At 42.9% G+C, this 13,408-nt stretch overlaps 1 protein-coding gene across 1 annotated transcript in view; it reads right to left on the reverse strand.

Moving 5' to 3' along the window:
- Tapt1 (transmembrane anterior posterior transformation 1) overlaps positions 1-6,212 on the reverse strand; it is a 52,054-nt gene extending 45,842 nt beyond the window's left edge. Inside the window, exon 1 of the mRNA XM_028865848.2 lies at positions 5,998-6,212. Coding sequence (XP_028721681.1) covers positions 5,998-6,187 — 190 coding nt within the window. The 5' untranslated portion in view covers positions 6,188-6,212. The remainder of the gene's footprint in view (positions 1-5,997) is intronic.
- Between the last annotated feature and the right edge of the window lie 7,196 nt (positions 6,213-13,408).

Genomic DNA, 13,408 nt, shown 5'->3' on the forward strand with positions numbered 1-13,408 from the left:
TGCCAGCTCTGTAACACCTGTTTCTTCTGTCTTGCCTTCCACACAGATCTCTGAGGCACTTGACAGTGTTTGTGGGAAAGCAGATGAAAACCACAAGGCATGATGCAGTGTCATGAACTACAATTCCTTTCTATATATTAACTGTAATAGTAACCATTTCTGGTGTGTTTGCTTCCTAATATCTATTAATGCTATTTCTGCAATCCTGGTTCTATGGTGGAAAGTATCACTAATACATTTAACAAACAATATAACCTAAATTAATTAGATTTCATAAACAGGCTATGATATAAACAAAAAAAAGTCTCAACTCTATTAGAAATACAAAAGAGGACATGTGAGTAATCTACCTCTAGAAATACAAGAATCTTGGTGCTAAGCATCAAGTTAGCTTCTATAATGCTAAAACACTAAATAGAGAGCATGCTTTAGTTACAAGCACTCAAAACTGTAAAAGCAGTTCTATAGCTATGGGTGCCTTGCAGATGAAAAAACCAAGGCACGGAGAAGCAAAGGACATCTCCGAAGTTACACCCACACCAAGTGAGAGACCAGATTCAGAGTTCTGGCCAAGGGGTACTTTTCACTACTAGATTACACATTCCAGTACTGTTCTCTCTGGGAGACGGGGACTTGCTATGGCTGGCTGGTCTAGAACTCACATACAGACCAGGCTGGCCTCAAACTTGCAGGGATCCTCCTGCTTCTGTTTCCACATTACTGGAATTATAGACATGAGACACTATGCCCAGCTCTCAAGTGCTTTTTAAAACAGACACCTGTACTCCTTCTGAAAAATCTAGTACCCCATCAGTCCCCGTTCTTTGTACCTCCACAGAACCCAAGTCCACATCTGTGCAGCTACACTAAGCCAGTGGACTCCCCGTTCTTTGTACCTCCACAGAACCCAAGTTCACATCTGCAGCTACACTAAGCCAATGGACTCCCCATTCTTTGTACCTCCACAGAACCCAAGTTCACATCTGCAGCTACACTAAGCCAGTGGACCATATTTTTCTAATGTCTATCCTGATCAAGTTCTAAATGTACAGTCTCTGCACACAACCCATGTCATGTAATAGGCTGGAGAATGGTTTTCAAAGGTACAGTAAAATAACGCTAAAAACTAAAAACCCAAGATTCATGGTATAAAATATCTTAAAGGCCTTATCTTGCCGCCTTATCAACAATTAAGAGATAAGACCCTGTTTAAAGGGATGGGACCCTTCCACTCTGAGGCAGCTTACAAAGGTCTTGTGTTCAACGCTTCATATAATTCTTATAATAATTATAACTAAAAAGGGAAGATAACAGTATCCACATAATACAAATGAAGACACTGAGAAAATGAACAGACCTATCGACTCACTTAAAAAACAAATGTGAGAGCGAAGCCCAGAGCTCTGACCTACAAATGCAGCATGCTCTCTCTTCTCACCAGGATTACATTCAACCACCCAGTTATTTGAGAGAAAAAGACCTGGCCAGAATCTGCTTTTGATCCATGACAAAGGAAGGGGCCTCCCCTGCCTTGGACCTGACTGTTATGTTGGCCATGCTGCTTGTATGGCATTGTCCCCCCTCACTCCCTGGAGAGGTTGTACTTCCTCCTGAGATGTTCAGCACCCTAGTGCACTGTGACTTTGTTAAACTTGCTTTAACGTTCTACACACCTATCTGAGCTTACAGGGTATAGTCTTTTGAAAATAGAGCTATTTTACTATTTAATTATGTGTGTCTATGTTAGAAGATTGTAAATATTAATAAAAGTAAAATAACACCAATCAAAGTCCAAATCAATGCCACCAGTGTATTTTAATGAATATTCACCTCCTATCACAGAAATGCTCTGTAATCCTGTACTTTAAATTGAGAAATAAATGTTCTAATTTTTTTCCTCACTCCTGAAACACCAACTATTAATCTTCCCCACCAGAGACAGCTTGCTTTAGAAACTAGAAGCTAAGATAAAAAAGTATTTATTAAAAGTAATGAGTAATCATACATATATTTATATGTTCAGCAATATGTCTAAATATATCTTCCTTAAAATAGCACTGTACATAAAAAAGGCAAATTGGAAAGGAATACTGGTTGATTGTTATGAAACTATGGAACACACATGTCTCCAGCCTTAAGGAAAGGAAGTGTTTATAAAGTTTAAACACATACCTGAAACATTAAACATACTTTTCTTACACACAGTCATACTTTTGTACAGGGAAACTAGGAATCAACTTTTCTAGGAGACAATAAAATAGGAGTGTTGCCCGCCTGAGTCAAATGTAAGAAAAAGAACCATTTTGCATACTATATTCAAGTTCTTGTTTTTTTGTTTGTTTGTTTGTTTTGAAGACATGGGTACTCCATGTAACCCAGGCTGGACTTGAACTCCAGATCTTACTTCTGCCTCCCACCCTTTAAAAAATGTTTATGGTCTCATTTAGGACAGTAAAGAGAAGAGCAGTCATATGTCTAGAGATAGAAAAAGGTATAAAAATGAAAGCAACATCTTAACACTAACAAAGCAAAGGATTAAAAGTGTGAGAAGTGTATCAATAATCCTGCAGCCAGCTTAAATTTTCAGGCCACAAACAATAGGATGCAGGTAATATGAATTGTTTGAATCCCACTGACAATCTTTGTGGGAAACTTGTAACAGAAAACCAGTTGGCTTTTCTGTTTCAGTTTTCTTTCTTCTTGTGGAGCTCCAGCAAGATGTGTGAAGGTGAGGAGGGGAAACAATGACAAGGGTGAGCTCCCTAAGTCACCATTACAGAGAGAACACTGTCACAGCACTGTTCCATCACAAACAACACTGCTGACCACACCTGACAGCAGGTGTCTCACTTTACAAGCAATGCTTATCAGCTCACCTCCTACACTTGCCTTATTGGGAACTGTTTCATGCACCTGGGCAGGTGTCATGTTTATCTTACACCAAACTTCTGTTAAGTCTCCATGGAGAGTAAGACAACTAAGTTAGATACGATTTGGTAGTGGCTTGATGAAGCACAGCCAAGTGGATTATGCAAGCAGTCTAAACAAAAGCAATCCAACAACTGAACCAAGCTAAGAACACAGATTGCCTAATTTTTAGTCCAAAGTTGACTTGCTGGGCATTAATTCCAAAAGGGCAAGTGCAGCTACATAGACTCTCTCTTGTCTAGAACTGCAGATGAGTCAAACGGGGAACAACACAGAAACAGAATGATATGCACTACTTACTATTTGGTCTATGTCTAAAAGCATAACATGAAATGGCAAAAATTTAAGAATAGGAAAAAGAAACAAGGTGAGACTGCAGTTCTTGGTGATCACTATTCCCAGAGTTCGAGGTCAGTGTCCACATACAGGAATGGTGAGTAGGGTATCCATTTCTAACTGTGTTAAGGTATAAGTACTAGTATCTGTTAGACAATGCATGAATATTTTATATATGTGTATATATACATATATATGTATAAAATACAGATGCTGCTGAGAATAAAATAATAGCAGAGTCTGCAAAGAAACACAAAGAAAACATAACTGACAGATAAATGCATGCCATATTTATAGCTGTATATACTCAAACTAATATAAATATACATATACATATATATCTTCCTCAACAGATGATTAGGAAGGGCAGGAATATAATAACAAAACAAACCTTGACCACTATTCTTCACTTTATTTTATTCAAAGTATGAATAAGCACCTTAACTGGATATTCATTTAAACAGAATCCTAGACTGTTAGGACCGACCAACAAATGTCTTATAAAGAAGCCCCGAATTCCTTGGGGAAAATGATAAAGGGGACATTGGAACTAAGGGATGGTTGGGGCCATCAAGACCCCAAGATTATGACTTTCAAAAGGAACAGCAAAGACTGCCCTGGCTTGCAGAGGGAGGACAGGGCAAGTCCACAGGAGCCTTTCCAGAGAACCGGAAAGTAATGCTTCAGTGTGAGCACCTAGTCTTAGGAGACTGACCTGGGGAGAGATGTTTCCAGCTTGACACTAGGTGGTGCCCTCTGGCCTAGACAGTAAGTTTCCTATATTTTGGAAAGGAGGGAATAAAAAGATAACAGAGCAGTGGAAGAAAGGAGCGCTGGAGGTGAACAAAGAAAGAATGCCTAGATTTCTACTCTAGTGGAGATGCTGTTGCCAAATGAAGCGCCAGTCACAGGTGGGCAGGCACCAGCAACAGTGAGGGCTGTTTGAATCTGAGAACGCAGACACCTGGGGACAGAAGGGGGTGGTTCACACAGACCCCACACAGGAAAACCACGGCCTGGTGTCTCTAACTGAAATGTTCTGGGATGCTTGCCTAGATCCCTAATGTCACCTACCAAAACAGGAGGACCCACTATCTCCTCCCTCATACAAGACTGATGGGACGGAGGGAGAAGAAGAGCCATCCCAATAGCTAAGGCTGTGTGTCTCCCTAGGAAGGACTTTCTGCCACTAGAGAAAACTCCAGTTTTTAACCCATTAAGCATACACTCTGCTCAGCGTACCACCTTGGTGAAGAACAAACATGTGCTATGTTGTTAAGCTTATGTAAGTCCAAGTATCCAGCTCCATCCCAGAAAAGTCCACTTCTTCAGAGGTTCAAGGTCTGTGTTCACCAAAGGCTCTTCACAGCTTCATTTTTTTTTTCTTCATGCAAACAATGTAAGGTTTCAATAGTAACGGCTTTCTCGGAGCTCAAAACTATTTCAAAGAAACTGTCCTGAAACCTGGTCACATTTGCTTGCAGTACTCAAGTAGTCTTAGTAAACAAGCAGCTGAGAGATGGAAGACTCTGTCTTACTTAGGTCCTGCCAGTTCAGAAAGCAAATACTCTTGCAGGCCAGTGTTTAACTGACAACTAAACCAAATAAAGAATGCTGGAAAAATTTTAAGTGGCTAATCGAAAAAGACCAAACAAGGCACAGCCTGAGCTCAAGTTTTCAAAGACATGGAGACCCATGCAAAACTCTACATCCAATTCTGAGAAGCAGCAACTCTATCAGGATCTATCCACCAATCTTTGGTATTCCTATAATTTCAACACCCACAGTGAATGGTAACTTGAATGTGTGTTTATATAAACTGCAAGACCTAGAGGCTAACCCAGCCTTTATTCCACTGTATTGGCTTGGAATCAGTTGGAAGAAATGCCATCAAGTTGCTGTCCAAGATCTTGGGCTTACTATGTAAGAATTAAAATGTAATCACTCATATACCCAATGAAATAGACACATCAAAATCTTCCTTTTTCTTCCAGGCTTACTATGAAGCTTCAGTATGAACACCAAAGCTATTAAAAATTCTTTTAAAATAATAAGACCCGAGAACACACAGGATTCCTAATACTTTAACAGTACGCTCTAAAGTGTTTATGGACGGTGGGACTCAAAAGTGGTACTTATTTTCTTGTGTGGCAAAACTATTTCTTCTGGCTTAAGTTTCAGTTTTAGGAAAAGTCCACATGTAACATTTTTAAGGGGTGCCGCGCATCTCTGAGTCAGAAAACTACTGAACTTCACGGTCACGGGCACACTGTCAGCTGAGCCTATGAAAAATGTACTCGGAGGGCAAGTTAACAGGTTTCCGAGGCTCTCAACTTCGCACAAAACACAGGGGGAGAAAAAGTCACCTTGTCATGGACATCGTCTAGAAAGCCCCGCGCTTCCCATTTTTTGGCCTCTTTCGGGGGTGGAAGACGCCTGTCACTGTTGAGACCGGCCGGGAGCCGTCGGTGACCAGGGACCGTGGAGCTCCAGGGCGCACCTGGCTCCGGGGATGGCCGCGGGAGCGTCGGGCCGCGCGCACCAGCCGCCGGGGGAGCTGTCACCGGCCGCGGGGACTTGGGAGCCACAGGAGCCGCGGCCGCTCGGCGCGCGGACTGGAGACTGCGGCGTCCCCGCCACCTCAATACCGCGTCGGCCCCTGGGCAGCCGGCCGCGGCCTAGCGCCGCCCGCCCGCCCGCTCGCCCGCCCGCTCGCCCGCCCGCCCGCCTCACCTGCGCGGCCGCGGCGCTTTTCCCGCCGCCGGTCGCTCTCGTAGAAGCCCAGCGTCTCGGTGTGCTGAGGCGCGGGCCCGTGGCCGCCACCGCCCGGCTGCTCCGCCTCGCCGCGGCCCGTCCGCTCGGTGCCGTCCGCGCCGCCACCGCCGCCTTCTCCCGGGGCGGCCGCGTCGCAGACGCCCGCCATGTTCCGAGCGCCACACACTGTCCCCGCCACCTCCCTCCAGCCGCCCGCCCGGCCTCCGCCTCCCGCCGGCCCCCTCGCCGCCTCGCCCCGCCCCTCGCCCGAGCCCGGGCCGCCGCCATCCGCAGCCCGCCGGCCGGCGCGCGCCATTGGCGTCAGCGGCGCGTGGGAGGCCGCGGTGGCCGCCGCTACGGCCGCCGCCATCTTCTTCCTGCCGTCGCCGTGGCGCGCGGCGGGCTCCGCGGCTCGGGCCGCCGCGCCGGGCTCCATGCTGCCGCCGGCTTGCGCGGTGGGGGACGGCGGGCGGCGGCGGGGCTCGGCGTGGCTGTCCGCGCGACCCGAGCCCCTGGGGCCGCTGCGGTGGCCCGAGTGCGCCGGCGCGACCCGCCTGGCTTTGGCAGCGCGGCGACTGAGCCCGGGCTCCAGCTCCGTGGCTCCCGCCGGCGCCGGCCCGGTGGCTCTGCTGTCTTGGCTGCATCTCTCCTGCATATTTATGATCGTCTGTCACATTCCCTGTCCGTGGACAGTGTCCAAAGCCTAGCTCGGGGGAGCGTGCCAACAGGTGGGGGACTCGGCCCGACGGGCAGTGTGCTGGATGCGCCTAACGCGCCGCGGACATTCTGGGCTGCCTTTCGGGAATCGGGTTGTGTGACGGCGGTGGCGGCCAAGGTGGCCTGGTTCTGTCACCTGGCCACCGCTTTCCTTACGGCCTGTGACCATAACCCTTCACTGATAGCCGCTCCGAGATCACCCGCTGCGGGCTGGGTGGCAGTGAATCCGGCTCAGCCTGGGAGACCTTCACCCGGGCTTCCCGCGTGATTGCTGTGCGCCCCAGTAACTGGCACAAGGGTGGCCCCTCCATTGCCTTCTTGCCCACTTCGGAATTGACCTGTATCGTTGCAACTTTTTAATGAGCAGAAGCATAACAAATCCCTCCCCACGCACTAATCTGCCCTACACTTAAGCCGAGAACCAATGGAACAGGTACATCAAGGAGATCCTGAGGGATAGCCAGATACCCGATTGTAAAATCCCAGTCTGCAGGGCTATGCGCAGCAGGGTAGGATGTGGGGAAGAAGAAGGGTTAAAGAGGAACTTGAAAAGTCCAAGAAATGCCAATACTAATAATCCATTGTAAGCTTTGCCTTGTGGAAACCCGAACAATGCAGAAAATATTTTTCAAGTCAGTTTTGGCTTTATTTGGTCAAAATTGAATCTTAAAGACAGTGCCCTTCACAAATCTTCAGAATCATGAAAATCCAAAGACACAAAGTTTTATAGCCTGTAAGGTTCCTTCCATCCTAGGTTGTATTATCCTCTGATACTGTGCAAACAACCCTCTGTTTTATTGGCTGATTGTTAGGAAGGCAGCCGATTTCATTGCTTGCTTGTGCCAGTGGCTGTGTCCCTCATCTATTTGCTTATTGCCCCTGCCATTCACTTGGATTCTAGAAGGGAAAGAATCCCAAATTTCATTTGCTAAAGGAGCGTTTGTAGGAATGGGTTTCTCTCATTTTGTGCCTCCGTCTTGAGGAAAGATGCTATGTTCCAAAGGCTGTTCCTAATCTTAAATAGTCAAAGAGGCAGAGATGGGCTCTGTCTCAGAAGTGAAGCACATGAGAAATTCAAGGGCTTTCTTTCTACTAGGTAGGTCTGCATTATTGTATCTGACATGTGAAACTGCATGATTTCAAACTCACTATGCACACAAAAATGCTTTAAATTCAAACAGCATTCCTCCTTTTATAGGTATCAATAATTAAATCATCAAGTACCTGTTCTATATTCAAAGTTTTTTATTCATTTCACTTTATTTCTGATTTTTTTTTGGGGGGCGGGAGGAGCTGTTTGTTCTTTCTTAATAGGGTCTCATTACATAGCTCTGGCTGCCCTGGAACTCACTATGGAGAGCAGGCTGGCCTCAAACTCACAGATAACTGCCTGTCTCTGTCTCTCCAGTGCTGGGCTAAAGGTATACACCAACACTCAGCCTTTTTTTTTTTTTCCATTTTAAAGTTTATTTAACCTATTGCAGTTTATTCAGAATCCAGGAAATAGTGCTTCTATCATACACTTAGCAGCCAGGTGTGGTGGTACACACCTGTACTCCTAGCACTCAGGGTCAAGGCAAGAAGATTAGCAACTGGAAGCTAAACCTAGATGGCATGAGACCCTCCCCTTCCAAACCCCCAAATAATAAATAAGCACCCAGAACCCTCAAAATTGGGTTACAAAGAACCTTAAGATACGAATAGCTTACATAGTACACAACCAGGAAATCTCTGCGGAACGTTTAAGTAGTAACTAAACATAATCTTTATAGAAGAAAGACATAGGCTTAGGTTTACAACACTATCATTTCAAAACAAGAGTTTAAATAGCAACCCTCTCCAATAAAGAATCAAGTGTTTTGCATTGAGCTATAGGTCTAGACTGGGAGGATAATGGGCGACAGTAAATTTAATTCTGCAGGCCAGAAGCATGCTGCTGACTAGGTGTTAATGAAAGGGATTTCCCAGCCAGGCTTGGTGGTGCAGGCCTTTAATCCCAGCATCTAGAGGCAGAGGTAGGCAGATCTCAAGAGTTGGAAACCAGCCTGGTCTACATAGTGAGTTCCAGGACAACCAGAGCTACATACATAGTGTGACTCTGTCTCAAAATAAATAAATAAATAAATAAATAAATAAATAAATAAATAAATAAAAAATAAAAGAAATCAAGAAAGGAATTTTTCTATTTGTGGGAAGTAATTTTAATAGATTGGAGGGAAATTGAGAAGTTGGGAAGAGTGTTATATCCACTCTGTGGCTGTTATTTTGAAAATGGCAAGACAGAAAACCACTATTTTTATTGTATGTGTTTGAGTATTTTGCTTGCATGTATGTTTTGCCTGCATGTATGTATGCATACCACATGTATGTCTGATGCCCATGAAGAGGACATCTGGTCACCTGGAGTTGGAGTTACAGGTAGTTGTGAGCCCACATGTGGGTGCTGGGAGCCAAACCTGGGCCCTCTGCAAGAACAGCAAGTGCTCTTAACCATTGACCATCTCTCTAGCTCCGACTTTATTTATTTATTAATTTATTTATTTATTCATTGATTCATTCATTCATTTATTCATTTATTTGTGTATTTATTTGGCTCTACAGGAGCACTTGCCGCTTTTCCAGAAGACCTGGGTTTGATTTCCAGCACCCACATGGGGGCTCACAACAATCAAAACCCTCCAGTTTCAAGGGATCCATCACCCTCTAAAACTCTAAGTGGGCACCAAGCATGCATGTTGCACATAGTCATACATGCAAGCAAAATACCCATATACAAAAAAAAGAAAAAAAAATAGAAAAATGGAAATTTAGTAAGAAGTACACAGTTTTCAAAATAAGTTGCCTAATTCCATATTTCAGTTAAAATTGAGTAGTTATGATTTTATGATTAGAAAATACATAGACCCTACTGTTTAAGAACCATGAGTTAAAGAAAGTCACAATATCTCTAAATCCTTACTGCTTTGTGTACAAACCAGATCCTGATGATTTGCTTGCGTGTATGTTTTACCTGCAGGTCTGTATGTGCACCACATGCATGCTTGGTGCCCATGAAAGCCAGAAGAAGGCATCTGATCACCTGGAACTGGAGTTACAGGGAATTGTAAGCCGACATTTGGGTGCTGGGAACCGAACCTGGGTCCTCTGCAAGAGCACCATGATTCCCTAGAATGATGCTTCAGTGTAAGCGATTTCTCAGTGCATTAGTTCCTTCAAGGAATAGTATGGCAATGAGCGTGCGGCTTGTGGTTACAGGACTTGGGACTGACACTATTGCAACTACACATTTAGTTGTGTGACCCTGGAATTAACATAGAGGGCAAAAGAGTACTATTTCCCTTTTGTGATAACTCCTTTCTGATGTTTTCAATTTTCAACTGTAAAGTGGTTTCATCTCCTGATAGTACATCCAGCATATCTCTTGCCCCTAAATGGTTTGACATGAGTTCTTTACACTTTTCCTGAGTGAAAAAAAAATCTTTAATGAAAACAACCCTAATAATGGAAAGGTCTGGACTCTCTCTGATTGTAACTGGAGTGTTTGACAAAATGAGAAGGGGTAGCCCCTCTGTTCCATTTTCCTTACTATGAAATCACACTTGGGCCAGACGGTAATGGCCTCTTAAAACATCAAAACTATGCCACAGTCTATGTATCCTCTGGTTTAGATCCTTGTGCAACTTGGTTAAAAAGAAAAAAACATAGATTGGCCTGTTGATGATACCAATATTTGTAGGAAAGTATGAAATCTTTAACTAGAATCACTTTGTTCTTGGTCTAAAATTTAAATAAAAGGAATTAAAATACATTAACTATACTGATAAAATATCAAAGATTCCTATATCTTTATGTGCCTTCTTCATGTTCTGCGCACTACTTCCTTATTCCTTGATCTGGGACAAATAACTTGTGGATACAGATGACTCTGCTATCCTCTAAGACTGTGGTTTGCTTTTCAGCCTCAGGTTCCCTAACACCAAGAGCAAGATTATTCCAATGAGTGTTCCAGGAAACAGTGCTCTAAGGCGGCATTTTGGAGTGGCTAATGGTGCTTGACATGACTAGTGTAGTGCATTTCAGTCATGTAGATGCAAAGACAAATTAGAATTTACATGTATAGTGATGTCTGTCTTTACTAGGAATCCACTTTGACAATACATGGCTTCTAGTTCTGGAGCCATGAAAGCCAATATTTAGTTTTTAGACTATAGCCCTGAATTTAATTCATTTGCTATTTTATCTGTAGAGAGAAAGGTTTTTTTTCCAAGATTGATTTTATGTGTGTATGGATGTTTTGCCCTTGTGCATATATGTGTACCTTGAGTGTGCCTGGAGCCTGCAAAGACTAGGAGAGGGCATTGGATCCCCCACAACTGGAGTTACACATGGTTGTGAGCCATCATGTGGGTGCTGGGAACTGAACCCAGATAGTCTGCAAGAGCTCTTAACTGCTGAGCCCAGCTCCCGATTGTTTTGGAAGTAGAGTTTCATGTAGCCCGGGCTGGCCTTAAAGTTAATGATCTTCCAACCTCAACCTCCTAAGTGCTGGTATTACAGATGTGCTCCACTATGCCTAGCTTAAGAGTTGAGGTTTTGTTTTGTTTTGTGTTGTGTTGTTTTAATCTAAACAGCTTTGCTGTAAAGTTGGAAATGAAAATATACTGTTGGGTCTCTAGTAAGTCTTTGAGCTAAATTGAGGTGAGTTTATTATACCTCTGAGATTCAGTAATATTTTCTACCTTTGAAATGTTCCCTCTTCCCACGATTGATTCTCATGTTTTTATCCTCTCTAGGTTTGTCCCATAGAAATGAACTTAATTTGTTTCTAGAAGTAACCACACTGAATAATACGCCTTTTAATTGTAATGTACCCATTACAACTTAACAGTAACCAGCAGAATTTTATCCCTAGGTTTTTCTTTAGCATGAGAATATATGACTGAGAGCACAGTAATTCAAACTCTGAAAATTACACAAAATATTCTTATCTAATAACCCCTTGGCTAAAAGGGGTATTTGGCCAAAGATACTGAGTTCTGAAGACTGAAAAGCAGGTTCTATTTATATGATAAAAGTGTGAACATAAACCATGCTCTGCTAGACAACAGAATTTTAAATTTTTAATCAGTATGGTTCTGTATATGCATTTAAATTTCTAGAAAATTCTAAAATACTGATGAAAGGTACCTAGGTAATGACTTAGCAAGTTCCTAGTTCCAGGTTTCTATCTTTGAGACAAAGAAGTATTTCTCATCACAATTTTAAAAATAGACATGTCGTGTTTAGACCTGTTTTAATCACTTAGTTAAGTAACAATCTATTTACAGAAGAAACTCAAACCTCCCTTATATTTGTTTTTATTTTGTTTTGTTTTAATTCTAGCAAGCAAAGGCTGTCCTTTTAAGATTCAGGAGGCAGAGAGGCCTTGACTTATCTCCCAGTTTGAGTTGTTAGCTTTTCAGGGTGCTTCATTATTCCTCAGGGGTGAGTTATTTATTGCTTCCTCAGGCCACTCATCAGACAGTAGCTGGTAATCAGCAGACTTCATATACTATCTTGTACAAGTAGTTCACCTTTTTCTAGTGTTTCTAATAGAAGTGCCGGGTTAGTAACTGAGTAATTGTTCTCTTCTCTCCCTGTAAAGTTCTTTGGTTTCTGATCCTGCTCTTGAAACTGCCTCTCATTCTGTTCATTCATCAGTGCATCCCTTATACTCTCTGTTCATGGCTCCCCGGCTTCTGAGGTCCTGAAGGGAATGTGCTCTGGTTCACTCCACAATGCCACCTGTTCTTATGGGAACCCAACTATTCATCTCCCACTTTTGTCTTGATTACCACAAATCATTACAAATATACAATAAAATTTCCAATTTTCAAAGCAATCCTTTTAGTTTGTGCCTCCTAGTTTCAGAGATCCATCTGCTCTCCAATCAATGTTTTACTCATATCTCTTCTAGCTCCTTTCTGGGGTTGAGCTTCTATTCGAAAAATGCTTCTGCTCCTGACATTTCTTGTTCTGTCCACTTTGAAGTAATGAACAACTTACTTGGCTTTCATACAGTAACCTAGGAAGGTAGTCTCACAGAAGAGAACAGTGTAGTGGTTAAGTTTTTAAAACAGCAATAAAAACAAAACATCTATTGTGGCTTTAGCCAAACAGTGTTTGGGGACTTGTATTCTTTATTATGCTTTGCCTAAGGTGATACAAAAATTAATTCCCATCCACTTGAGCATGTGTCTTCTCATGGCAGATGCATTCGAGGTTAAAAATGTGACACATATAATTCCCACATAAGAAAGTTAAAGCTAAGCTAGACACGGATCATTTTTCATCTTCTTAGTGCTCACTCTGACCTTTCATTTGTATGTTTAGCTAAATATATGGCACCATTACATGTGGAAATAGAGATGTACCTACAGTGTGCAAACCACTTTTATATATTTAATTTTGATGTTCATTATGGTGTTGGTGTTTATGATCTGACAGCTGGCTAGACACTCCCTTTCAGAACAATTCTGTTTTATGAAATTTCATTTTTACTTTTATAAGCTTGATAGAAACATTGCATCTAGTTTATCTTACTGTTGCCATAAAAGTCAGTCTCATGCAGAGTTAAAGGCACTAAAATAAATTGATTCCATTGGCTTTGGAACTGAATGGAACTTGATGTTTT

Source organism: Peromyscus leucopus, chromosome 10 (genome assembly GCF_004664715.2).
Source record: "Peromyscus leucopus breed LL Stock chromosome 10, UCI_PerLeu_2.1, whole genome shotgun sequence".
In the NCBI taxonomy this organism is placed as follows: Eukaryota; Metazoa; Chordata; class Mammalia; order Rodentia; family Cricetidae; genus Peromyscus; species Peromyscus leucopus.